This window comes from Ipomoea nil, unplaced genomic scaffold (assembly GCF_001879475.1).
Source record: "Ipomoea nil cultivar Tokyo-kokei standard unplaced genomic scaffold, Asagao_1.1 scaffold1236, whole genome shotgun sequence".
Taxonomy (NCBI): Eukaryota; Viridiplantae; Streptophyta; class Magnoliopsida; order Solanales; family Convolvulaceae; genus Ipomoea; species Ipomoea nil.
This window is the reverse complement of record NW_017617664.1, coordinates 11,454-12,593: the sequence shown is the minus strand read 5'-3', so window position 1 is coordinate 12,593 and position 1,140 is coordinate 11,454. Positions and strand designations below refer to the sequence as shown.

General features: G+C 37.9%; 1 protein-coding gene across 1 annotated transcript; it reads right to left on the bottom strand.

The window, feature by feature from the left end:
- Positions 1-623: 623 nt before the first annotated feature.
- On the bottom strand, positions 624-940 carry LOC109183901 (protein RALF-like 1; the record flags this gene model as incomplete). The annotated part of the gene is made up of 1 exon (XM_019333932.1): positions 624-940. A coding segment is annotated over exon 1 (317 nt), but the record flags the coding sequence as incomplete, so codon positions are not given.
- Between the last annotated feature and the right edge of the window lie 200 nt (positions 941-1,140).

The window sequence follows — 1,140 nt, the reverse complement described above, 5'->3', positions numbered from 1 at the left end:
AGCTAGTAGCATTCAAAAAAATATTATAAAATTTTGTAATTACATTAATAATAATAATAATAATTTTATTTACTAAAATAATTAAATAAATATAAAAATATATTAAGTTTATTATTGGCTCAAAAAAAAAATATTAAGTTTATTATATTATTACAAATGAGAATTGCAAATTTATTTTTATTTAGTTGTTAAAATATTTATATAAAGCAACTATATATTACTCCTTATTTAGTTAAATTCTGTATACTCTGATAATGTATTTGCATGGGGGGAATTTGTTTTCTTCTTTTGTACTGTTCATACTCCATCTGTGATGTTGCAGTTGAATAAACTAACAGTTATATATTTGTTGGATACAATTGAAAAGTGAAAAGCATACATTTCATTCAACAGTTAAGAAAGAAGCATATACATATTGGATGAAAGACAGGAATATAATATATATTATATATAATGAAGACATTGGAATTGAAGATGGAGATGAGAAATTGGTGTGTGTTCTGGAATTGATATGCTTCTTCTTCTCGCATTGTATATTAAATTATATATGCTTCTTGCATGGATGGCAGCGAGAGATGGAGATGATAAAAAGTTTAACGCCCCGTCCGCCGCATCGGGTGAACCTGCTGCAACCGCGGGTGTAGGGGCGGATGGGGTGGTGGGAGTGGCAGAAATAGTAAGAAGGGCCTTTTTTGCCGCAGGGGATCTGGTCCTTCCGCAACACCGAGTAGCTCAGGTATCTGGTCCTGAACAGCATTCGTCTTGAGGATTCGGAATCCAGCATCATCTCCTCCGCGTCATCAAAGTCCATTATGCCGCTGCTCGCCGCCCCCACGGAGGCGGGATCTGAGTACATAGTGGATTCCACCACCGCGGATAACGCCACATTGGCCACCACCAGGAGGAGGAGGATAGCTAGCTGGGCTACCTTAATTGCCATTTTCTTTTTTTGTCGGTTCACGAAACGTAACAGAGAATTTTGTTGATGGATGGATGGATTGTGAGAATGGCGTTTTATAACCACATTTTGGGGGTTAGCCCCCAATCCCCCCCCCCCCCCCCCCACACACAATGGAATTATTGCTTTGTGTAATGGGATTACATGAGTGTTCTAGGAAGCCAATGATGCCGGACTCATTT